Source organism: Pogona vitticeps, chromosome 4, assembly GCF_051106095.1.
Source record: "Pogona vitticeps strain Pit_001003342236 chromosome 4, PviZW2.1, whole genome shotgun sequence".
NCBI lineage: Eukaryota > Metazoa > Chordata > Lepidosauria > Squamata > Agamidae > Pogona > Pogona vitticeps.
This window is the reverse complement of record NC_135786.1, coordinates 104296416-104320219: the sequence shown is the minus strand read 5'-3', so window position 1 is coordinate 104320219 and position 23804 is coordinate 104296416. Positions and strand designations below refer to the sequence as shown.

At 40.2% G+C, this 23804-nt stretch overlaps 1 protein-coding gene across 5 annotated transcripts; it reads right to left on the bottom strand.

Moving 5' to 3' along the window:
• Positions 1 to 1921: 1921 nt before the first annotated feature.
• On the bottom strand, positions 1922 to 22550 carry LOC110091707 (coagulation factor XIII B chain). Of its 5 annotated transcripts, none has more exons than XM_020815920.3 (11): positions 22418 to 22549; positions 19794 to 19994; positions 18284 to 18469; positions 16147 to 16323; positions 15815 to 15991; positions 14864 to 15055; positions 13693 to 13926; positions 7042 to 7248; positions 6365 to 6553; positions 4673 to 4888; positions 1922 to 2092 (listed from the first exon to the last, which is right to left on the bottom strand). In XM_020815920.3, exons 1-10 carry the CDS (start codon positions 22479 to 22481, stop codon positions 4674 to 4676), a joined length of 1842 nt encoding a protein of 613 aa, XP_020671579.3. In that variant the 5' UTR covers positions 22482 to 22549; the 3' UTR covers positions 1922 to 2092; position 4673. The 5 variants fall into 5 exon arrangements, 4 of the variants coding, with proteins under 4 accessions (XP_020671579.3, XP_020671578.3, XP_072854186.2 ...); XM_020815919.3 differs by having other exon boundaries at positions 4678 to 4888; XR_013544561.1 differs by lacking the exon at positions 1922 to 2092 and adding an exon at positions 3479 to 3514 and having other exon boundaries at positions 4525 to 4888.
• Positions 22551 to 23804: the final 1254 nt, after the last annotated feature.

Here is a 23804-nt window from a genome sequence, read left to right as displayed (position 1 = left end):
ACATGAGAGTAATATGAGAGTAATATGACACAGATTTATTTTACATAGTTTCTGTAACGAGTGCTGAAAATCTATGTGAACTAATGTGAATACTCAAAGGAAAATAAGAGTGCAAAATATTATTTATAATCATATATATGGCTTTACAGAACAACTGCTGACCTAGGAGTTAGGATTACACTTTTGTTTGACTATGACCAAGCATGGTGATCATCTTAAATGCATTGCATTGCACTGTCCAGTCACTAGCTTCTTATTTTAACTAATCTATTTATCCCCAGGCTAACAACATAATTAAAGACTAGCTCAACCAAGCATGTTTATTATTCTGTATCCATTATAGCAAGCCATGAATTGTATGTGTGAATGACTATTAGAGATGTTACAAACAGAATTCCCATCTGACCATATGTTACCTCAGACATAATGGCTGCAAACCAACACAAATTTAAATGGTTTCAAGCCCACTGATATCTTTGTTGGATTTTTGGCTGAACTATTTTAGTGAAGTTGGTTCCCAAATTTGTATTACCCAATAGTTGTGTAAAGAAATAATGAGACCTAATGGGCAGGTGGGTGCTGAAGTTCTCAGGAAAATAACACTAATCAGTTTAGGACATGTTCATTGTCTCATAGGAAAAAAAAACACTTGTTTCCCCTTAAATAATCAATGTTGGTGTCCTTTCCCTGGAAAACAACAGAGGGGAACATGATTTTAGCTTCCGGAAAGAAATTCCTTGTAGTAATGCAACAAAAAATTTAAAAGCATGCCGCGTATAAGATTGGTAATGACATCTTGGTAATTTAACAATCTAATCCTTTCTTTGTTCATCTGTTGATCTACTACCCAATTATAGATGTATAATTTTGTTTAGATAAACATACAACATGTTTTAAGTGTCTTAGAAAAAGTAGCTTGAAATGCAAAGGGTGAACAACAAAGCTTGTGATCTTGCTTTTGCACAGTGCTACATCATGTAGCTAATTGGCCAGAATTATCTGTTTCCATGTTCAATGTTCTCATCAAAGCTCAGAATGCGATATTATAGAATGGGGGTTCCCAACCATGGGTAACCCAGGTTTTCTTGAACTGCAATTCCCAGAAAACCTCGACAGAACAGCTGGTGGCAAAGGCTTCTGGAAATTGCAGTCCAACAACATCTGAGTTACCCAAGGTTGGGATCCACTGTTATAGAAGAAACTCACAGGCTGAAATCTAGTAAAAAGTTACAACTACAGGAGGCCTATTGAATCAATGGAACTTAAGGGGAATTGGTTATTGTGGGTTTTTCAGGCTCTTTGGCCATGTTCTGAAGGTTGTTCTTCCTAATGTTTCGCCAGTCTCTGTGGCCAGCATCTTCAGAGGACAGCACTCTGGGGAATTGATTCACCAAATGCCCACTGATTCAGTAGACCTACTCTTGTTGCTACTTGATTTCAGTCATAATGTTGCTCATTGTTTCTCAGCAGCTGGTTTGCTGTTATTATTCAAGGAATTTGTTACATTGTGTAATATTAAATTGTGTTGTCATCATTAATGGGCTGAAAAATACAGGAAAATACAGTTCCTTCTAACAAACAGTTCTGATACTGCACTTTGAAAATATTTATACAAACAATACTTATGTTGTCATTTAGGACTGATAAGAGAATGTCATGACATCTGAAAACAAAACTGACCAAAGTTACTCTAAAACTGCCTTAAAATACCTTTAAGACTAGTTTTTTTTTGGTAGTAACTAGCTGTTAATGGTTACACCTATTTGAGTAAGATAGTAACTTACCAAAAAGTACTTACTACTTACTAACTTACAACTAGTTACCGGTAATAAGTAGCTAGTTATTTCTAACCTCTAGTTCTCAGATGTGTGAAAACATTCTTGCTGAACACAGTACTAACAAAAACAACAAAATACAAAGCTTGTGATATTAATACTGTTGATCATCTTTATTTCAACAAACATTTGAAAAGTGTCTCTCAAATGATGCAGTAAGTTGGGGTCATCCACTATCCCAGCTGTCTTGAGTGATTAAAGTGTGTGTCGAAGTAAGCATCTGAGCGAAAGCTCAAACTGGCAAATTGGGAACAATCCTGCAACATAAAAATAGGCTGGTGAACGTTATAAGCCCTATATCCCCTCAATTTGTACTTACTAGGTTTTTTTAAAAAAGAAAATACAATGAATGTCTTAACTGTGCACCCATGCTTGACATGTGACCAAGAAAACAAGCATAAACTCATTAATTAATCACAATTTGCCATTGTGAATCACACCCTTTCTCTTCTGCTGGCCTAACTGCACCACAGGAGTTTGGCCATTATATTCCAGTAAAGCACAATTACTACTCCACTTAGACACTTGGGAGATCACTTGTTTTGAATATCCTTCCAAGTTAACTTCTACAAATGAAAAAGGTCTATATTCAGCAGAGGTAGCAGAGAGATCACTCAGCTGAGACTTCCTACATCAGCAGTTGGAGAAGAATTTTCTTGATTTCCATTTCAACTCGGCAGTTCGAAGATTCATTCAACACACTATATTTGAAAGAAACCCATCTTTTTTAAAATTATATTGCCAGCATAAAATTATTCTTTTATATGCAAACGTATCAGCCACATATCATACAGCTGTAATATAGACAGTACCATGAATACTTCCAGAAATCTGGATTATCTTCATGTTACGTGCGTACTTTTTGAGGTATGGACTTCTCCGAATACAAAATTTCCCAGCGACTTGCAGCCGGAGAATCGACCTACGGACCAGAAGGGGGAAGCGGGGAAAGCGCCAAATTCAAATTTGGTGCTTTCTTTGCCTCCTCCTTCCAGTCCATAGGCTGCTGGTCATGCTTCCGGATGCCTTCCAGGGCTTCTCCGCTGCCATGGGAGGCATCTTGGAGGTCGCCCCACCACTGATCATGCTTCAGAGGCATGTTTGGCAGTGGGGGGGGACCTCCAAGAGGCCTCCCATGGTGGTGAAGAAGCCCCGGAAGGCATCCGGAGGTCCCCCTCGTCACCGATCGTGCCTCCGGAGCTTCTCCGAAGGCATTATCGGTGGTGAGGGGGACTTCCGGAGGCCTTCCAGGGCTTCTCTGCTGCCATGGAAGGCCTCTCAGAGGTTCCCCCACCCCTGCCAATGCAGGCTTTCCCAGGGTGGACCAGGCCTACCCTGGTAGGCCCGGTCTGCTGCCCGGGAAAGCCTGGTAGACTGGGCCTACTACAGGAGGGCTTTCCCCGGTAGGCCCAATCCACCCTGGGAAAGTCTGAGTCAATGGGGGACCTCCGAAAGGCCTCCGGCAGTGTCAGGGAAGCTCTCAGAGGCCTTGGGCAGCGGCAATGGTGGCAGGATGGGACCCCTGGAAGGCTTTGGACAGGTAAGGTCTATTTACATATTTTAAAAACATAGTTATGTATTTTCGATTTGTGTGGGGGGGTTATTGGGCCAGTTACGGATTACAGGGTTTTCAATGCATTCCTATGGAAAATGGACCCTCGACCCACGGATTTTTTGACCTGCGGCTAGGGTTGCCAGATACATTGGTACCAAAAGGAGGACATAGAAAGACAAAAAGGAGGACAAAGGAGGACATAGAAAGACAAAAAGGAGGACAAAGGAGGACATATTGAATGTTTCATTTGAATCCACATTAAACCCGCAATCAATACAATTTTATTACAATTCCTGCCAATAAACGTCTCTTAGTGAACTGTCCAAGAAACAGTCATGTTAAAAAATAAAAATAAATTCAATGGAGGCTTTTTTCAAAATACCAAAGAATATTATTTAAACAGCTAATTGTACAACTACTACCTTGAAATACTTGCTGTTCTCAGCAGAGCTAAATGCAATGGAGATTAAATTTTGCAATGTTCCTTTTTCCATGGTTTTATGAAAAAGTCAAGTCTCTCTCTGTGTGTGTATGTCTCTCCCTCTCCCTCTCCCTCCATCTGACACACAAACCCTTCCTCAATGTTCAAACAATCAGTTGCTTCAGTTCACTATGTCCATTTCCTCTCATGTCCATTTCTACCCATCCCTCCCTCGCACCTTTGAGCCATCTCTCCCTTGCAGTCACAACCTTTTTTTCATGATTTTATAAAACTAAGTCTCTTTCTCACTCACATACATCCTCCCTCCCTCCCTAAATTTTCCCCAATCTTACTTTTAAACAAGCCTCTGTCAAGCTCTCTTGCACCTTTCTTCCCTCCTTGATTGAAGTTTCCCTCGTGCTCTCAGTCACCTCCCCCGGAAGCAGTCACTGATTGCCCCGGCTCTGTTGCACAGCGGGGGACCAATTAAACTGGCTTATCTCCGATCAGAACCATCAGAGCGGAGGATTTACAAGCCGCTGCCGGGAGGATTTACAAATGCCTTACAACCAAGGAGGGAGGGAGAGGTGATTTACATTTTCAGGTAGAAATGCCGGACATTTTAAAGCTTTTTAGCTTTGCCTGCCGGACGCAGGATTTTCGCTTAAAAAGCAGGACATGTCCTCCCTTTTCCGGATGTCTGGCAACCCTACCTGCGGCCAACGTTCCAATACAGATTAATTCCATAGGTTGAGGGTCCACTGTACAAAGTAGAGGGGAAAGGGCACAGTTATTAGGCAGGGTGCCCCACCAGTGTTGAAGTCCAAAATAAACCTCTACACTTGGCAGATGATTACATACCTTACTGTCTCATCTCAATGCAATGAGGGTACAACAGTTGCCCATGCTGACACCGTACTCTGAAATCAGATAGTGAACTTGATGGTGGACTCATATAATATGCTTTGCACACAAATTCAACAAATTCTCCATGTAGAAAATAAGGTCTGTTGTCAAAGCTCCATTTCAGGTTCAAATTATTGTTTGCCATCTCTGCTTGTGATAATGTACATGGCTCTTCAAAAACAAACAAAGTGTTAATGGTCATGTGACCATGCCGCGTAATATACTAGGAAGTCAGCAAACCTCTGTAATGCTAATATTTATACAGTACCTCATCTGTTTAAGAACAAACATAATTAATGAACTATAGCAACATGCATTGAGGCTGTCAATCACTGATAGCATTTCGATGCTTTAAAAAGCAGTTGATTGCAAAAATAGTTATAATGCATTATTATACAATATTACATTATGTTTTAAAACCTGGACACTAGCGAAGCATTGTTGTTAAAAGCATAAAACATTAATTGGGTGTTCACTTCTAATTAATTAGATGGAATTTTAAGTATCAGAAGGGGCATTTTAGTTCCCCAGAACCATGTTTTGCTGCAAAATTAATATAAAATCAGACTTGCAAGGTATGCATTTTGCAACATTGTCACCTGAAGAGTTTCAACCAGTGTTTAGATAGGAAGTCTTCCTTGTGATGTCACTGAGTTCCAGCCACTTATCTTGTAAAATTCTGTTTTTTCACATCATCCTAACAATTCTATTGATTTTTGCCCCATCATCATACTGTATTGGGAAAAAAGAAGTCCCATGCCATTTTTTTGTCAAAGAATGAACTATAGCGACATACTCTAGTTGTCACAATTTTGCTTCATTCAGGAGAAAGGTGTCCTGGGATTCTCAATTTACACATTTAAAAGAGATGCAGAACTAAATTGAACCATGAGCCTATTTCTAACTCTCATCACTAGAGGGAGGATTTCTAGGACATTTCACATCTTCTCCGCAACCTATCTTTGAACCCATAACCAAGCCCAAGCATGTTTATGAGAAACCTGGCCTTTCTCACCAGATTCCTCATAAATATGTTCAAACCCACCCATAAGCTCAAACACAGGTTGCAGGGGAAAAATGACATGTTATAGAAATCCTACCCCTACTCAACTCATTGGGATTATGGGTTAGAAAATGACCCAGAACTCAGTGTGGGCAGGGTGGGTGCTGCTGTCCATGTTTATAAGAGTAAAATGAGCTTATATAAATTTAATTATCATTCATATTGCCATGCTCATTCAAATTTTGTAGGCCTTAACATGAACACCTAGCTGCTTCTTTTAAAAAATCACAATCTGTTTTCTCAAACAGAGAGCACACAGGAAACTGTGTTATAACGAGTAAAGCACAGCAATGGTCTATGTAACTTAGTGTCACCTATCTTGACTAGCAATGATTTTGCTGATTTTAGATTGGAAGCTTTCCTTGCTACAGGCATACCTAGGAATAAGCCTAGGACCTTCCTTGTGCAACTTTTATATGTTCTACCACTACAACTGCAGTTTTTCCTTCATATTGGAATACCACTTAAAGCTACCTGTTTATCCCAGATTTCACTGCTTGAAAGACACAAGATTGTAGCCAATGAACCTGGTTAAACTGCAAACTATCTTGTTACATCCATAAACTAGCAACTTTATACAATACCTATGCATACTGGAGGAGTGGTCCAGTGACCTCTTGAGCAGGATACAGTTCTAGAGCCTTGCAAATAATGATATTCTTGGCAACTGTACTCTACAATTGAACCCTGGGCATAGTCTGCTGTCAAAGAGCCCATAATATTGCCATTTTCTACGGAAGGTGGAGAGCCACAGTTTTCATTTGGGTCTAAAACTAAAAAAAATACATTAAAAGGAAGTGAATGAATGTCATCTTAAGAAAGTCAATTGCAAATAGCAGCTTCAGCTATGAGTGAATAAAAATGGGAATGGGTGCATTTTGTGAGGGAGGCAAGAGGAAAGCCAAACTACTCTCCCAACACTTGGTTTGATCATTTGTGGGTATACAATGCAAAACGGAGAAAAAATATTCACCTATTCAGAATGAGAAATGAACCCTCAGTCTGATTCAGCTTTAGGATGACATCCCATATATAGATTTGATATAATTGTATTGAGTAAAATTATTCCAGAAATAACCTCTGCCTTTTTTTAAGTTAAGCAAAGGAAAAAAGATAGCACCTGACATACAGAAGGGGTAGAAACAGGTATGACTAACACACTGCATATAAGAGTTTAGGTTTGTCAAGTCTGAAGTAGACACAAGTAAGAGTTTTACAGAGCAAACAAGCCCCTTCTTGAAGAAACCTCTCACAATATTACCTTTTGAAATACATGTAGGATATTTCAGTTCTCCGTCATTACACTGCACCAGCAGCTGGGATTCTTTGACAGATGGTGGCAAAACATACCCAGGCTTACATACAACTTCTATAATGTCACCGTGTAACAAATACGCATCTTCTTCCAGCCTCCATTTCATTTCTAAATTGTGATGTTCAGCATTTTCTTCATTAGCCAAGCATGGTTCTACAAAGCAAAGACCAGTATGGACATGGCACATAAAATACAGATCAAGATGTGATTATTAGTCAGTCACCATCTGTGTCTTCTCATGCCATCCCATGAGCATAAGGTGCTCTGCATTGCACAGCAGCAATCTGCCAATTCTGGAACGGCAAGGTGAAGATCTCATTGAGTGCTATGCTGGTAGGGTGTTATGCTCCGTGATCCCTAACAGAATACCGGCCATAGTGTTTGTTGAATAAGTTTATGCCAGATAAAACTTGTTAAGGTGTCAACATATCTCTGCTGTTCGTGCACCAATACTACTCTAGTAACCAAAATTATAACTGTAACAGGCAGCCCTGACCTTATCTGTCCGTCACAGTTGGGCAGTGAATCATCAGCCAATGGGGTGACAGAGGATGGGGCTGAAGAGGGAGGAGCTGGAAGAAAAAGGGGTGTGAAGAGAGTGTCAGAGATCAGATCTGGAGTGTGAGAGAGAAAGAGCTTGTTTAGAGGCCTGTGTGCCTACGTATTCAGTGAGAGAAAGTCTGTGATTGATTAAATAAGAAACAGTGATTGACATCGTGATTACTGTAGCTACTTGTGATTTTCATATTTTATTTTGTTATCTCAATAAACCTGTTTTGTTGTGAAGGAAACCTTTGTCCTTCTTAAATAGTCATTACAATTGATGACAGCAAGTGCGAAGTAGTGTGGTGGGCATTCTGAGAGGCCTGAGTTGGCAGTGACATCAGAGTGGCCTGCTACATCACAATAAAATTGGTGTCCAGCGGCGGGATTCGAAGATCCAGTGAAGCCTTGACTGGAAAGGTGCCCAGAGCAGGGGTCTTTAGTTAGGGAGGTCTGAGTGGATGTGTGGGTAACCTTCTAGGACTTGTCTCACGGGGAGCGGGTCTAGTAGAAGGGCACGGGACCTCAGATTGGGGACTAAGACAGGGAAGCTCTGTGGTGACCATTTCTGTGGAAAGAGTGGCCCAAACTGAAATCTGTGGCAGTTTGGCTAGCTTGTCCTGAGTTTAAGGGAGAACTCTGAGGGGACAAAGCGGAGCCAAGGGCAGTGAGGCTGAGGGGACTCAAAACAGCTCAGCCTGGGACAGGGGGAAGCTGTGTGTTTAAAATTTTGCTGCCTGAGGCAGAAATAAAAAAATTCTGTCTTTGGTGGGAGGCCTAGCTGGAGGCAGAGGCCTAGTAACAGTAGCTAGCTTGCCAGTGGATGAGTGCTGGGAGCTAAATTGTAACACAGACACTCACTGACAGGGAAAAAGTGGACTTTTAAAATCAAGGCTTTTAAAAGTAAATAATAAGCCTTAAGAGAGGAAAATGCCTTTGACTAGAGGCAAGAAAACTGAACAGGTGCCTTGTGCAATGGCAGCTGGGTCGGATGAGGAAAATGGGGATTTTGAAGAAGGATTTGCCTCAGCTCAGGAGGGAGAGTCCTCAAGGGAAGACCCATTAGAGTTCAGAAAATGGAGATTTGAGCTGGAGATGGCCAAAGCTGAGGAGAGACAAATGGCCTTACAAATGGAGAAAGAGAAAATGGAGATGGAGAAAGAGAAAATGGAGAGGGAGGAAAAAATGAGGCAGAGAGAAATGGAGGCACAATTAGAGAGGGAAAAATTGGAGAGGGAAGAAAGACTAGAGAGAGAACGTATGGCTTACAAACTCAGAAGGTTAGAATTGGAAAATCAAAACAATAATAACAATAGGGGAGCCAACTCTGAGGAGAGTCAGTTATCTAAGGCAGACCTGGAGAAATTCCCAATTTTTAGGAAGGGAGATGATCCAGAATCATTCCTTGTGATGTATGAAAGAGCGTGTGAGGATTTTCAAGTGAGGGAATCTGAAAAGATGATTATATTGAGATCCCAAATTAGTGGAGGCCTGGCTGAGATATATGCGGAGATGCCAATCGAATTAATTAAAGATTATACTGAATTCAAAAAGTTAGTGTTTGCCAGGTATGGTATAAACTCAGAACATCTGAGACAAAAATTCAGGTCACTAACTAAGAAACCTGAGGAGTCTTACTCACAATTAGGAGCGAACTTGTCCAGATATTTAGACAAATGGCTGTTACAGGAGGGAGTTCAGACAGTTCAGGATCTGAAAAATGTTGTGGGGTTGGAACAGTTTTATTCTCTCTTACATGGTGAACTAAAATATTTGGTCAGGGACAAGAAACCCCAGAATTTGAAACAGACAGGGGAGATTGCTGATTTCATTTCCCAGATACAAAAAAACAGCTTTTCTGAGGGAAAAGGTGTAAGGAAAACTTGGGAAGACTCTAATAAAAATCCCAGAGGACAATTTAAAAACCAGCAGAAGGTTGGCGGCCATTTTGTGGAAAAGTCCTCAGAACAGAGCCAAGCCAGAGGGCAAAATTTGGAGGGAAAAGTAGGAAAAGGGGCTGGAAATGATCAATGGAATGTTAGAACTTGCTTTAAATGTAATGAAAAAGGTCATATTGCATCCCAGTGTGGTAAAAACAGAGAAAATAGAGAATTTTTACCACAAAAAGTAAATTTAAGCAAGCCTAAAGCTGTTTACTGTGTCCAGCAGAGATAAGTTAATACACCAGGAGAGGAGTCAGTCTCCATGGCAACACAAACTGAGTTCTCTACACCAGATGATAATATGGAATCTCATATCCCTTTTGCAGAGATTAGGCATTGCTTTCTAATTAAAATGGATCAAGAATTATTTAAAACGGCTGGGGACAATATTTGTGTTTTAGATAACAAATACATGGCTCTGAAAGATTTTTGTTCACAAGTAACTCTATGTCACCCAGATATAGTACCTCAAAAATATATTTTACAAGAAGAACACATGGCTGTGAAGGGAATAGGACAAGAAACTGTTATTTTGCCTGTGGCTGAATTACCCATTCAATATCGGGGATGGCAGGGAAATTGGCGCGTAGGAATTTCCTCACAGTTTCCATCGGCCGTTTTGATTGGTACAGACCTCTCTGAGCATATTAAGAGAGTTCTAGTTCTAACACGTTCACAACAAGAGCAAGCAGAGGCAGCTGAAGAAAAGAGTGACAGTCAGGGGAAGGGAGTGACCAACAATAGAGACTCAGCTGAGTTGTTTACACCTGATATTCCCCAAAACAATACTTTTTCTCAAGAACAACAAGCAGATTCCACACTAAAATGCTGCTTTGAGAATGTGTCTGAAATACAGTTAGCCCCTGAAACACCGGAAAGTTTCCACATTGAACAGGGATTATTGTACAGAGAGACACTGGTAAACCCCAGGAAAGGAGGGGATGATATACAAAAGCAGTTAGTAGTTCCTGTAAAATACCACCAGAAAATATTAGAAAGAGGACATTCAGATATATTTGCTGCTCATCTAGGAATTAATAAAACCAAACAAAGAATAGCACAAAATTTCTATTGGCCAGAGATGGGAAAGCAGATTAAGAATTTCTGTCAAAGTTGTGATGTTTGTCAGAAACAGGGTAATAACAGAGATAAAACAAAGGCAAAGCTATGCCCATTACCCCTAATTTCTACCCCATTTCAATGTATTGGCGTGGATATTGTAGGGCCATTGCCTAGAGTCACCAAAAGGGGGAACAGATTTATTCTGACTATTGTGGACCATGCCACACGATACCCAGAGGCCATTCCTCTGAGAAATATTGAGACTCATACAGTGTCTGATGCCCTGCTGAGTTATATGAGTCGAATGGGCTTTGCGTCAGAGATAGTGACTGACCTAGGAACATCTTTTACCTCAAAACTCATGCAGAGACTATGGCAAATATGTGGGATCAAACATTTAAATAATTCCCCATATCACCCGCAATCCAATGGGCTCACAGAAAAAATTAATGGCATCCTGATGCGCATGATTTGGGCCTATTCTTCTGAAAACCCTAACAATTGGGACCAGAGATTACAGCTCCTGTTGTATGCATATAGATCAGTACCCCAAGACAGTACAGGATTTAGTCCTTTTGAATTGCTGTTTGGGAGAAAAGTGAGAGGACCCCTTGACTTACAGTAGTTAGACAAAATTGGGAACAAATAAAAGGAGATGATCCTGAGAATGTAATCTCATATTTAGACACCCTGATGAACACCCTGAAAAGAAATTTAGAACTAGCTGCTGAGAAGCTTCAAGTGCAGAAAAATAAACAGAAAGTCTGATATGACAGAAAAGCCAGAGAACGAAGTTTTAACCCTGGAGATGAGGTGCTTATGCTGAGACCTCTCAAAGGGAACAAATTACAATTGAATTGGCAGGACCATTCAGAATTATTGCCAAAATGAATGATCTTAATTACATCATTAAAGAAGATGGAGAACCAGGCAGGAGGGTGGTTCATGTGAATATGATTAAACCAGATTATAGAGAGGAAAATAGGGTGTTATTTGCCATGAAGGAAGCTGACAAGGAGAAACACGATTTGCCTTATTGGGAAGGGAGGGGGAAAGTTAGATACAACCCTGAAGAAGTCAAAATCAACCCTTTACTTTCCCAAGAGCAACAGAATGAATTGAAATCCTTAGTTACCAAGTACCAGCATGTTTTCTCTGACAAGCCTGGGTTAGCCAAGGGAGTGGTGCACAAGATAGATACCGGAGGTGCATCCCCACCAGCTGTTACTTCTTGCGATGCTACTGAACTAACATGCAAGAAGAGTGCAGATTGTATCCAGTGGACCAGCAGCTGCGAGGAGGTGTTCGCGAGGCTGACGGGGACGGTGATGACCAGTCGGGTCATAAGAGTTCCAGAGTTCCAGCGTGAGGTCACCATCGTCACCGATGCGTCCAACACCGGGTCAAGAGCCATGCTGAGCCAGAGGGACAGCGACGGAGAACATCATCCTGTGGCGTACCTGAGCGAATATCTACAGTTGGGCGAAGATCAGCTTTCGAGTGGTGAAGGAGAGTGTCTTGCAATCCTTCATTCTCTTCGCAAGCTTGGACCTTATGTGTGGGGAGGACATTTTGTCCTGTGTAATGACCATTCTCCAATATTGTGGCTAAGGACTATCAAAGCCAACAACAACAAACTGATGAGGTGGGTTTTGATTGTGCAGGACTTTGACTTTGAGGTTCGAGTGGTCAAAGGGACTCAGAACTGTGCTGCAGATGCCCTTTCCAGAAGACCCGAGGATTGAAGAGAAAAAGAAATAATTGGACTTTTAATATGATATATGTAATAAAAGTTGGATGGGCTTGTACCAGGTAAAATTGCTATTGGTTATATGAGCAAATGTTTAAATGTTGTATCTAATTGTTAATAATATGCCTTAAGGAACGTTGCAAATGGTAAAGTATGTAAGTGTAAAATATAATGCAGGTAAGAGGTTCATTTAAGGGTTATGCAATTGTTTGATATATTGATTATTTAATTGATATGATGTATTGTTGTTGTGCTCTGTGTTCATGAGAAGAAAGCACTTTACCTTTCTCCCATGAAACAACTTATTAAGGGGGGAGGTAATGTAACAGGCAGCCCTGACCTTACCTGTCCGTCACAATTGGGCAGTGAATCATCAGCCAATGGGGTGACGGATGGTGGGGCTGAAGAGGGAGGAGCTGGAAGAAAAAGGGGTGTGAAGAGAGTGTCAGAGATCAGATCTGGAGTGTGAGAGAGAAAGAGCTTGTTTAGAGGCCTGTGTGCCTATGTATTCAGTAAGAGAAAGTCTGTGATTGATTAAATAAGAAACAGTGATTGACATCATGATTAGCTACTTGTGATTTTCATATTTTATTTTGTTATCTCAGTAAACCTGTTTTGTTGTGAAGGAAACCTTTGTTCTTCTTAAATATTCATTACAATTGGTGGCAGCGAGTGTGAAGTAGTGTGGTGGGCATTCTGAGAGGCCTGAGTTGGCAGTGACATCAGAGTGGCCTGCTACATCACAATAACATACTGGGGACGTAAGGGAATATAAGCCCGATTCATCTGTTTTTCTGTTCATGCCCATCTCTACTTGTGTATGAGCATTCAAGGGGCAGAAACCTCAAGAAATTATTCAATTATTAAGCCAGAAACCTTTGCTATCACCCAGAGTTTTTCAATACAATCTGCCTTCAAAATTTCCATAAATTTCCATAAAGCATTGTTCTATGAAATCCTGGTACCTGACTACCAGGTACCAGGATGGGTCCATGCTTAAATGGGTGTACTCACCCATAATTAAACCAAGGAAGTACAAGTAGACATCTTGCACCAGATACAACAAGAAGCTCTTATGGCATATAAATTTTGTTAAGGTGTCAACATGTCTCTGCTGTTTGTGTGACAATGAAGTACAGACTAATACACCCATCTCTACTGTTTTCAGTAAAATATGGGTACTGTTTGCTTTAATCGAGGCTCACTATTAGTAATAATTAGTACTAGATTTAATGGACCAGTTGGGCCCTCCTTTTTCTATGTGGTAATTTAAATTATTGTTTCTCTTTTAAGACTTACCTAAACAAACTGGCGGTTCTGTCCATCTTCCTTGGAGACAATGAACTTGATTATGTCCTTTCATCATACTGAACTGGAGACATCTGTATTCCACAAAAGAACCAGCTTGGTAGCTTGTTACTGGTGGACCAAATGTATTAATTATAACACCATTTTTAACTGCAGGAGGGGAAATGCAGTTTCCAATAGTTTCAATGTCGTGATGACCATCTTTGGTCGCTGTCCTGACCGTCTCTGAGAAAGAAACAGAACACAAATCAACCATTATTCTATTTATAGCATTTTACCTAATAAGCATGCAAATGGCATTCTTGGCCTTAAATTTTTTTTTTTTTTTTTTTTTGGCATCTTTATAAACTCAACCCTGCTTTATCTTCATGAATGTTTGCTTGCTTTATTTTATTTTATTTTATTTACTCAATGCAGCTCATATCATTGAAAGACAGTATTTAAATCTAACAATAAGTATACAAATATTAAATTATGATTAAGTCATATGAGATTATTGGGAGATGCCTGGGATAATTCAGAATTAATGAAGTTCCTGGATGCAGATGATACCAGTCAAGCTCTTCCTTCCTCTCTATTCCAGACAAGATATCTTTCCCTTGTTTAGGAAAGAAAGTTGTTTGGGAGTTATGAACTTTGCAGACTTCTTTATCTCAAGTGAGCAACTTACTGGGATTTTGCGGGGGCAAAATTGGGCCCCCAGAATTCATTCAGAGTGGCATTGCCACCAATGTTGCCATCGCTGCTGAAATTTCTTAATAGCTGTTGAGAGTATCATTTTTTTGGTGCAGAATAAAGAGATGGGTATCTATAGCAACATGGTTCTGCTGGTAATGACCAGCTGCTTCAGAAGCAGGGTAAATGCCACACAAAAGAACAGCAATTTTAGAAGTTTTTTAAAAAATTGGACAGCCATGCTGCTGCTGATTTGTGGTGGTGATAGCCAACAAGCAGGCTCGTAGAGGCTTCATATTGCCTACCTCTGCTTTACGTGAAAAGAGGTGACTTGCCTTTCTTGGGCTAATAAGCAGATCAAAGTGGCTCTTGGCTTTTTAAAGGTATCAAAACCTGCACTGAAACTCAGATGCAGGCAGAAAATGAAGACTTAAATATCTTTTAAATGAGGTCCCACAACAGAAGTGTTAAAAATCTGATGTCCTACCAGACAACTGGCCAACACATGTGGGAGGTGAAGTCCACTTGCCATCCTTACACTGCACCTCTTCAGCTCCTCTGATCTGAAAAGGGGGGTCGCACTCCAAACGCAATCTGTCTCCATGGCGGAATGTTCTCAAATGGGTTAGCAGTTTAGTGTTGGGAGGCTGAGGAGGAGGAGGACATTTGTTTCTTACTTCTAGGAAAAAGAAGAAGAAAAGACATCATCAGCATTGCCGCTGATCACTTAATGCTGTGGCCCATTCGGTTCTATTCTATGCTGTTCCAAAGGTCTGTTTGACTCCAAGGAACAGCTTGGAGGAAGGCATAACGCACGGGGTGTGTTGTGTGAGGAAGCCAGAAAAATCCTGTTGCATGAACGGAGTTCTGAGCATTCTTCTCTGGATCCAATCCAACAATTCTAAAGGTTTGTGACTTAATAAAAATCAACAACAGTACTTTCCAGATCACTATTCCAAAGAGCAGAAATTAAAAGCCAGCAGTTTTAAAAGGGAGAAGAAAATGCCTCCAAAAAGACTGGGTATTACAGACAGACTTTTTTCCTGAGTTGCGTATTTGTCCTTCCCACTTCTTTCTGCAATCAACACAACATAAATCACATGATCTGTTGTATAGGTGTTTAGATGGAAACAAAGGATTTAAAAACAAATTATTTTATTTATTTATTTGATTTATATACCTCCCATCTGGCAGCCAAGGCCACTCTAGGCAGTTTACAAGTAGAACAACACAGTAACAAAATAAAACAACATCAATACATTAGGGGACGCAAACCATAAAATGCAGTGAAAACAGATATACAATAAATTACAATTAAAAGCATGAAACCCATAAAAATACTAAGCATGGTGATGTTACGCTTGTTATATCATCAAACAAGTTTGATGGAGAGGTTTAGGGGCTGATGGAGATAGCCGAAATACCCCATCCATATTACCTTCGCATATTGGAGGCTCTGGGTACCAGCCAAAGGAGTAGCACTGAACTAATTCTGCTCCTTTCAAGGTATAACCTTCTGAACAGACAAACTGAACCACATCTCCTTCATCATAGCTTCCCTTCCTGGGATGAACACCTCCATGTTCTACAGGACTTAGTGACGAACACTGCAGCCCTGAAACAGAACACAACAAATCACAAGAAAGAACAAATTGTTCCATTTGCTACTTTGTAAACATCAGGTGCTTGCACCCTTTGCGCCAAACGAAATAGAAGCTGATCAAAACAGGGTTCAACTGGCCGAAAGGACAAATTTCTAAATTCACCTACTAGTACATTTGGGAAGAAGGGACCAGCCTTGAGGACCACACAGGACTACTGCTGTTGTGTTGCTGCCTGCCGTAAAATAGCCATCATCGCAGCTGTATCTGAGTTTCTCATTCAGGCTGAACTCTCTCTGGGATGTATGATAGTGCCCATGGAGTAGCTCTGGTGCTGAACAAGTCTCTTAAAAACAAGAAATTACTGAATGTCTTCTCATGCAAGGGCAGAAATGAGCAGATATTGAAAGGAAGAGCAAGAGAGCGGAAGAATAACAAACAGTTTCAAATATAAGGAGGCAAAGGGGGCTGTCTAGTTTTTACTGTTCTGAGAGGCCCTAAATGATCTGAAAGCAAAGTAAAATATGGAACTGCTGAGAGAGGATGCAGGCGAACAAGGCAGGTATTCCACTATTAGACAATTTCCATCTGATCTGCATTTTAAGTGAACTAACCTAATGTATTTTTCATACATGTCATTCTTAGTTCAAAAAGTACCTAGGAAAATGTGCATATTGAAGAAAGCTGTTGTTCAACAATAAATCCAAAGTTTCATACCTCTCATAAAATCCACACTGACACAGGTATTGGGTGGAGTGGACTTTTTGAATGAATACAAGTAAAAGTGACTTAGGCAAGGATTACAAACATTTGACTGTCCATAAAAATGAGTTTGTGTGCTAATATACTATTATTTTCAGAATAAATAAATAAATAAATCTTGAGATGGTAGGAAATACAGCTGCCCTCATGGGCCCATTAAATCAATCATTTAAAGATGTTTGGACTAGAAAGATTTTGCTTTCATGCCCCAAATAAACAAACTCTCTACATTCAGCAACCACTATCCATCATATATTGTACTTCACTTTTTTGGCCTCTTGCTGAAGTGCAACAAGGCCTAGCTCAGCAGCCCCCTCCTGTGGCAAAACTGGCACAGCGGCCCAGACTAAAGAAGCAGGCTTACTTAAATGAAGGTCTGGCCTAATCAGAATTCCACAAGTCAGACTAAGACTCATACATTTACAAGTAAAGCAGCCTGTTGTTTTTCACGAACTTCCACCTCTTAAAAATTATTTTTAATTATATGTTAAAATGTAGTGTATATTAGACCCATCCAACACAAAACAATCTAACTAGAGGTTCCACTAAGTTCAATGGGATTTGCTACTGGGGCCTTAGTCTAGCAGTGCCATCCTATACATGCTTACCGAGAAGGAAATCTTAAGGCTGAAACCTCATGCCTAGTTACAAGAGCCTTGTGGCGCAGTGGTTAAACTGCTGTACTGCAGCCAAAATTGTGCTCACAACCTGGGGTTCAATCCCAGGTAGCGGCTCAAGGTTGACTCAGCCTTCTATCCTTCCAAGGTTGGTAAAATGAGTACCCAGCTTGCTGGGGGGGGGCAATGTGTAGCCTGTGTAATTAACTTGTAAACTGCCCAGAGAGTGCTTGAAGCGCTATGGGGTGGTATATAAGCAGCACACTTTGCTTTGCTTTGGGAGTAAGTCTCACTGAACTCAATAGAACCTACTTCTGAATAAGCATATTTAGTATTGTTCTAGTAGTGTCCTTTCCAGTATACATATATTGGCAAGTACCCGTCAAAGAGGATAAAAATAAGTATCATTAGTCTGCCTTCTCTGTACTAGTGCAAAAACAAAATTTGGCATGAATATGACATTTGGACCTAAAATTCCAAGAGCTGTAACAGCTAGATTTTCAACCTTTCAGTTTTGAAACAATTTTGATAATATTTCATACAATTCCTTGGAAAGTTTCTCAGCAATGATAGTTGACTACTAACTTAGGGAAGTCTACATGTTGCAGCTTTCAAAAAACATGTTCATATTTAATTATGATGTTGTAAGCATGGGCAGTGAAAAAGATTGCTTTTATCCCCCCCCACCCACGCCCTGGCAGTTAAGAGATGTTCTTGTACATTCTGTCTTGAGAATCCTTGTTTCTCAGACTTCCCTCCTCCTCATTTACATGATCTCACATCCACTAGAAATATCCTTAGTGAAACCATCTCTCTTTGAAAGAAAAATTCACTGCAGGACCACTAAATACCTTGTAAATCCCCCATCACCAGTAACCTCAAATTTTATGAATTGTTCCAGGATGGGGAGATTATCAAAAGCCATACCAGTTGTTTCGATACACTGTGGCTGGACGGACCATCCATTTTGAAGACACTGCACTGTTTTCTCTTTGGTGCCTTCAGGAGTCTGGTAGCCTGAATTGCAAGCATAGTGCAGCCTCTCCCACATTTTGTAGGACAGTTTCATATCAGAGAAAACTCCATTATCCAAGGGAGGTTTGGTACATTTCCCTAAATATTTGTGCATTGAATTAAAAAATATAGAGAAAATATTACATTATTCCTTTATCAACATAACTGTACTCTCCCATGACATATTGATGGAAGTGACAAGACTGCCACACAGTCCAATATCTTGACTGAAGGAAGCACAGTACCACGTAAGTATCTTGATAAACTATGGTAATGACACCATAAGTGGAGTGTGTGGAATAACAAGATCTATAATCCTAGATACAGAAGGAGATAACAGGTTGCTTAGGAAAACATGATTACATGTAATGTCATCTCATATATAATACTGCATGAATTTCACAGACTCTTTCATTTTCATTTCTTACCATATTTTTCCATTTATAAGATTACCCAATGTATAAGACCCCCCTTTTTTCTAACCCCAAATTAGAAAATTTGATCCCTCCTTTTCCCTTCCTTTTGCTGAACCATGGAGCTTAGCAAAAGGAAGGGGAAAGCAGGGATCAAAGGGGTCCCTTTGACTGCTGCTTTTCCTTGCCTTTTGTGAAGCCACAAGGCTTAGCAAAAAGAAAAGGAGACTTCCCTTCCTTTATGCTAAGCCCCATGGCTTCACAAAAGGCAAGGAAAAGCAGCAGCCACTTTCACAGTGGGACTTAGGAAGTGGGTAAAGCAGCCATGAAAGGGCTTCAGGATCAAAGGGCTGCAATCATGCAGCCCTTTCATGGCTGCTTTACCTGAAGGGAGCCTTCCCTTCCTTTTTGCTAAGCTCCATGACTTCACAAAAGGCAGGGAAAAGCAGCTGCCTTCCATGTATAAAACGACCCTCAATTTTTGTCTTAATTGTTTAAGTAAAAGCTGTTATTTTATACACTGAAAAATACGGTACTTACTTACTTATAATGGAAGAAGTCCATTGACAGCGGTGTGGACAGTCTCTTTTCACTGAGTCTTCATGCATTTACCAAAGCAAACCCAGAACCTTGTACATGAAGCTTTTGTGCAGTGGCTGCTGTGCATGCAGAAATTATATTCAGCATAAACACTTATCTACCATTCTGTATTTATGTAACGGGATCCTATGGCCTCTGATTTTGAAACTTGATCTGACTTTTGAAATAATACAATTCGTTAAATTTATTTTCTATGTCCTGGGAAAACTTTAATTGCCCAATCATTTGGAATAAAAGTCTTCCATGGATTTTTGTCATATACAGCCTCCATATGTACAGTATTTAATATAAAATAGATTTATCTTGCAATCCCTATCAATTGAAGAAGGTTGCCTATAATTGTTTCTCTTCCTACATAGTTTCACATCATAGAAGCTCTTAGTTTAGGAAAGACAATGAAGGGGACTTACTGAAACATTTGGGGGCTGGCACCCAGCCTCTTGTTGTGCAATTTATCCTTGCCTCTTGCCTCCCACTTTCCGTCGTATAACCAGGGAAACAAGAATAAGAAAGCTTCTCACCTTCCTTCATTGGAAAGTAATGGTCTTTAAAACTATAGTAATATGAGGCAATTTTTCCATTTTCAATGCTGGGAAAGTCACAGAACCCGCCTAGAAAAAAAATAGAATAAGATTCAGTGGGAAATATCCAGTATATAAATGCACTTTAAGAAACAAGCTAAATGGAATTCAAGCAGGTGGAAAAACAGCAACATGACACTTGACTACTAAAAAATTGCAGGTATTTTCTTCTTGTGCATGACAGGGAAGCCCACCCGATCCCATCACTGTTAACATTCCAGCATCTGCTGAATGGGTACCTATTTCAGGTACCTATGTTTGCAGAGGACATCAGTTAAGACTATAAAACTAACCTTGTGTCTGCTAGGAGCTGGGGCTCTACATACCCAGAGACTATAGAAGAAAAATTGGGTAAGGGTCTTTGTGGAAGCAATTGATCTTGCTTCCCTACAAAGGCATTGTGCTGGGTAATATGCTGGTCATATCCACACGTGATTCAGATAATGAATCTATACCTGGTAAATAAATTTTGAAATGCTGTTAACTTTGGTTGGTGCAGAAATCAAGCTGCACAAAAGTCACCTCAAATCAATCAGATGAACCAGGTAACATCTGCAAGACAGTTACTTCTGAGAAAGTGGACTTGTCCACAAAAGCTCACATTAAAATATAGCATTTCATCTTTAAGGTGCCATAATGTTTTGTCTGCTTTATTTTGTATTTTGCTTTTGTTTTTCCCTTACATACATGAACATGGAACTGGAGAGTGTCAGTGAAGGAAAATGCAGAATACCTCTCCTGGCCCATGTGAAAAGGAACATGCAGAAGCCTGATGCATTCTTCTATGGTTCCCGAGCCAAACAGTGACAATACAGCACGCAGCAAAAGGATCCTTAGTTTTTAAATTCATTAAAAAAACAACAGCCAAATTGCCTGCTTTATAACAGGCTTGTCCAACCTGTGGCCTGAGGGCCGCATGCAGCCCAGGTCAGCTCGTAATGCGGCCCAGTGCAATTTTTTATTTTTAAAGAAATTCCAAAGTTTCAAGTTACACTGCCGGCGCTTGCGGACGGAATGTGGCCCGGGCATGTCACAACAGTAAAGGGCGAGAGAGGGAAGGAAGGAAGGAGTGGGAGGGGAGGGGACAGGGGGGCTGCATGACTGCATTACGCCATCCCCGTCAATAGGTGGACCCCCTCCCGGCCCCATAAAGCCGCCAGAATCGAAGCTGGCAGCTTCTGCTGTCCGAGATCGCAGCTGCCGGTAAACGCGCTTGGAGTGGGGCTGCGGAGGACGGCTAGGGCTGCCCCTCCATGCAGCCCAAACCAAATGTATGTGCGGCCCAAACGAACTTTTCATCTTTTAATGTGGCCCAGGGAAGGTGAAAGTTTGGACATCCCTGCTTTATAATGTATGCTTCAATTTGGCTGCAGTGATTTCCCACCAGTATCTTCCCATCTTTACCATATCCAGTCTCATCTGATTTCAGAAGCTAAGCAGGACTGAACCTGGTACAGGGATGCAAGATGCTCTAGTGGGAAGGGGCTGAACCTCAGTGGCAGAGCACATGTTTTGCATGCAAAAGAATCTAGGTTCAATTTCCATCATGTCCTTACAGGGATGGGTAGAATTTCTGCCTGAAGTCTCAGAATGCCACTGCCAGCCAGAGTTGGTGATACTGGATTAGAATAGTCCAAGACAGCTTAAAACTACCTCCCATTTTCAAACATGTCTGAGAAAGCTCCTTAGGTCCCTGAGAAATGTGTAGATTCCTTTATTTATATGCATTGGAATTGAACCTTTCACCCACTTCCACGCCAGGTTTAAAAACAAACCCTTTAATAACACTGTATCTGTGAAGATCCTCAGTCATCCTGGTGATGTTATCTGGAAGTTGAGTCATGGCAACTGGACTTCTTTCTTATTAGGCTACAGTCGTAAGTAACACTGTTTTGTTAAATCTTACATATCAAGGTTTTGTAAATAAATTCCCTGGGCAGAGGGGGTGAAAGAATTTGACTGCTTGCTAAGTCAGCCAGAAGAGGAAAATGGGAAACAGACTTCTAGAAAAGCTATCTTTGCTGCAGAACAGGAACACACTAGGTAGAAATTGTTTCTTATGGAATATTTACAATCTTGCACTCAGTTAAAAATGCAGAGTTGAATAATGAAATATATGAAATCATATATTGTTTCTAAGTACTCCAGAAAAGTAAATATTGAAAAGGAAAAGGCTTCTGATAAATGTGCTAACCACGCATGGGTTGCTATTTTCAAAGAGCTCCACGTTTTTGTATTTCATATGTAAAAGTCACTTAAACCTAGGGGGGTTTTTCACTGTACCCAGGTGAGTGGCATGTGATTTGGTCTGTAAGGACTGAACAAGTACGGTTAAAACAAGCTTACTAAAATGTTTGTATCTAAAACAACAATTTTGTGCAAATGAAGTGAGAATGCGCATTATAGAAGGCACAGGCTTTTAGCATACAGAACAACAAAATCAGTAAATTTACCTTCAGCAAGAAATTTCCCTGATGCAGCCAATATCAGTTGGAAAATCCAGGTTTTATATTCCATTCTGAGTGCTTTTGTATTACCTTAGCTCTACTGATTTACTGTGCTTCTGAACAAAAAACCCCTCAGTTAATCATTTATAGGGGCAAGTGCAATTGTTGTTTTCCATAGTATTAAAGTTTACTCCTTAAACAGGTTTGTGTGCATTAAAGTAAAAAAGAAAGACGATTTCAGGGTTATTACCCATGAGCATGTATTAGATAGGCAGAATAAATCAACTTTAAGTACCCTTACATTCTCAGTTGGCAATTTCTACATGCTAAGGCATGTAAAGTGTAATCTTAAAGTTTTGGAATTATCAGTCTTGCAGTATGGAATGATCAATCAAACCTTCTGGTTTGTTTGAATAGATATCCCTGTGATACGTATTTTTTTTAAAAAAAAGGTTAATTTCATTAATTAAAATTATAGGTAGCAGATTCTATACTACAGTTCATGGCCAGCTACTGGTTTTGTTGATCATCTGTCAAATATTTAACTCTGTTCCATTTCCTTTCAACTGTCATTTCCTTTGTGAGACCTTCCCTATCAAAAGGAGGATGAGGGGGGATCCTTTGCAAACTTTTCTTTCTGAGGTAGTTGCCACACTTTCTCAGGACTTTTCAACCAGATTTCTTTTTATCGAAAGAGTGGAAGGGATTTGTCTCTTACTATCATATTAAGTGAAATCTCTTTCCACTGTAATTCCTGGTGGTATTCCTACTTGACCGGTGCAGCAGTTTGCTCAGAAGTTAGTACACCTTAGCCAAAGTACCAGAAACATGAGTGGTTGATATACTGTAGTACTCTTTCTATCTACGAACGGGGAATCTTTGGTCCTCCAAATATTTGAGTAGGCAATGATAAGGAATTGCGAGAAATTATCTGAAATATCCGAAGGGCTAAAATTTGCCCACCCCAGGTCGATTCTAGATCAGAATGGGCAATTTAGAGTTCTCTAAGTGATAATTATAACAATAATTAAGTGCCATCGAGTCAGTTCTGATTTATGGTAGCCCTTTGCAGGATTTTTTAGAATAATCAGAAGTGGTTTTCTGTCATATTTGACTTATAATTCCCATCACTAGTGAGGTAATAAATTTTCAATATCTAGAGGCCCTTAAAAGTTGTCTGTTCTCATTCCAGCTACTTGAATGTTACTGTAAGATTTCTGGGAAGGCAAAGATAGTGGAGCTTCAGGAGTTAAGCCAGGAGGATTTTTATTTGAACACAGGCAGTGTTAAATTAAGAAAATGCTTTTCTAGGGCATGAATGAAAAGCAACAAAGACAGAAATAGATTAAAACTCGTGAGCAAGAAGAGTATTTCTTTTCTATCAAACTGCAGA